The sequence below is a fragment of the Pteropus vampyrus genome, unplaced genomic scaffold (genome assembly GCF_000151845.1).
Source record: "Pteropus vampyrus isolate Shadow unplaced genomic scaffold, Pvam_2.0 Scaffold191, whole genome shotgun sequence".
Taxonomy (NCBI): Eukaryota; Metazoa; Chordata; class Mammalia; order Chiroptera; family Pteropodidae; genus Pteropus; species Pteropus vampyrus.
Window position 1 is genome coordinate 2,284,471 of NW_011888972.1, and position 1,522 is coordinate 2,285,992.

The 1,522-nt window shown below is 36.9% G+C and overlaps 1 protein-coding gene across 1 annotated transcript in view; it reads left to right on the top strand.

Moving 5' to 3' along the window:
• The window catches only part of OPHN1 (oligophrenin 1), a 273,349-nt gene that overhangs the window by 211,487 nt on the left and 60,340 nt on the right, over positions 1-1,522 (top strand). Inside the window, 1 exon segment of the mRNA XM_023537451.1 lies at positions 177-261. Within this exon segment, the coding sequence (XP_023393219.1) occupies positions 177-261 (85 nt within the window).

Here is a 1,522-nt window from a genome sequence, read left to right on the forward strand (position 1 = left end):
AGTTCGAGGGAAGTTTTGAGACATCGAAGACATTTTTCTTATATCGTTTTCATCCCTCGAAAACTGGTTAGAGTAACGTTGTTTTAACTAATGCACTTTATTTTTCTTTTAAAGGGGGTAAAGGGTAAGATCTTTTGAAATGTTCACTTTTTTTCTTATTTTCTTTTCTCAAATAGATCCTAAATGCCCAGGAGATGTTGATTTTCTTGATAATGATTGGGACATTAAGACAATCACCAGCTCATTGAAATTCTACCTCAGGTATGCCTGCTATGGTACAGAACTTTGCTTTTCATAAATTGTTGAAACTTGCTCGTGGTGGCGTTTGGAGTAGACGTGGTCCCAGTTTCAGGAGATTGCATGGGATCGCTAAAGAAAAAAGGAAAGAAAAGGATTTCTGTCAAAGAAAAATGTGCATTAGACAACATTTCTTTAAATCTGGGAATTTAAGCAAGGGAAGCGTTAAAGTAATAGAATTGTTATTGAAAAATAGCCTGTTTGGTGTGGGGGGGGATTATTTTAAAAATCATGCCCTTAAAACATTGAAGTTGTGCCATTGTGCACAGATAGTGAGTGATGTCACAGTGGGCTCACTGGTAAAATCAGCAGTCGTGACAATTCAAGGTTGTTAACCTGTTTTGGTGGCTAACCATTTTGAAATATTAAATTGCATTCGCACAAACTTAATGTATGCGTTTGTGTGTGTGATATCTGCACACACTGTAATCACTGTAATCAATATAATGGGAAAAAAACCCCAAGAAAATACAATAATAAAAATGTTGGAACTAAATGAAGTGGCAGCAGTAGAAAAAAAATTTATTCACCAGCAAAATTTGAGGATGCGCAACGATGATGACCATATCCTTCACTTTGTTGGCATAAGTTATATTATGTAAAATATTTGTTACAGACATACGTTTAGAACTCATTCATTTCTTGCCATTCTTTATGTCCCATAGTATACACCATACTTTATGTGCTATAATGTCGTCTTTTCAATTCTTGTACTTTTTGGCCATTAAGATAGATACTTAAGCTCTGGGAAATATCATTAATCCAAAACAGATTGGGTCCCAGATAGTGCTATTAAATGACCTGCTGTAGCATCGTCTCAGAACTGTGTATAAACATGAACGCTCTTACCAAGAGTATTTCTCCTACATCTGCCGAAAAAGAAAGATACTATTGTTGGAGAGTTTACTCTGTGCTAGGCAGTGTTCTAGTTGCTTGCATTGATAATATTGTTTTTTCTCGCGATAAGCTTGTACAGGAGGTGGTATGTGCTCATTTTACAGATGAGGAATCGAAGCTCATCCTTATCGAGCAGTATCCATGGTCACAGCTCATATTATCTGAACCTAAGTATCTCTGACTTATAAGGCTACCTTCCTTGTACTGGGGCTCCTTCCCCTATTCCTTACCCCAGGGACTGTGGCCTTCTTGGGGTCGCTTGGATAATTTAGTAAAGACGAAGAGAAATCTGCTATGCAAACTTTCAGAAGACTTACAATGATGAGAA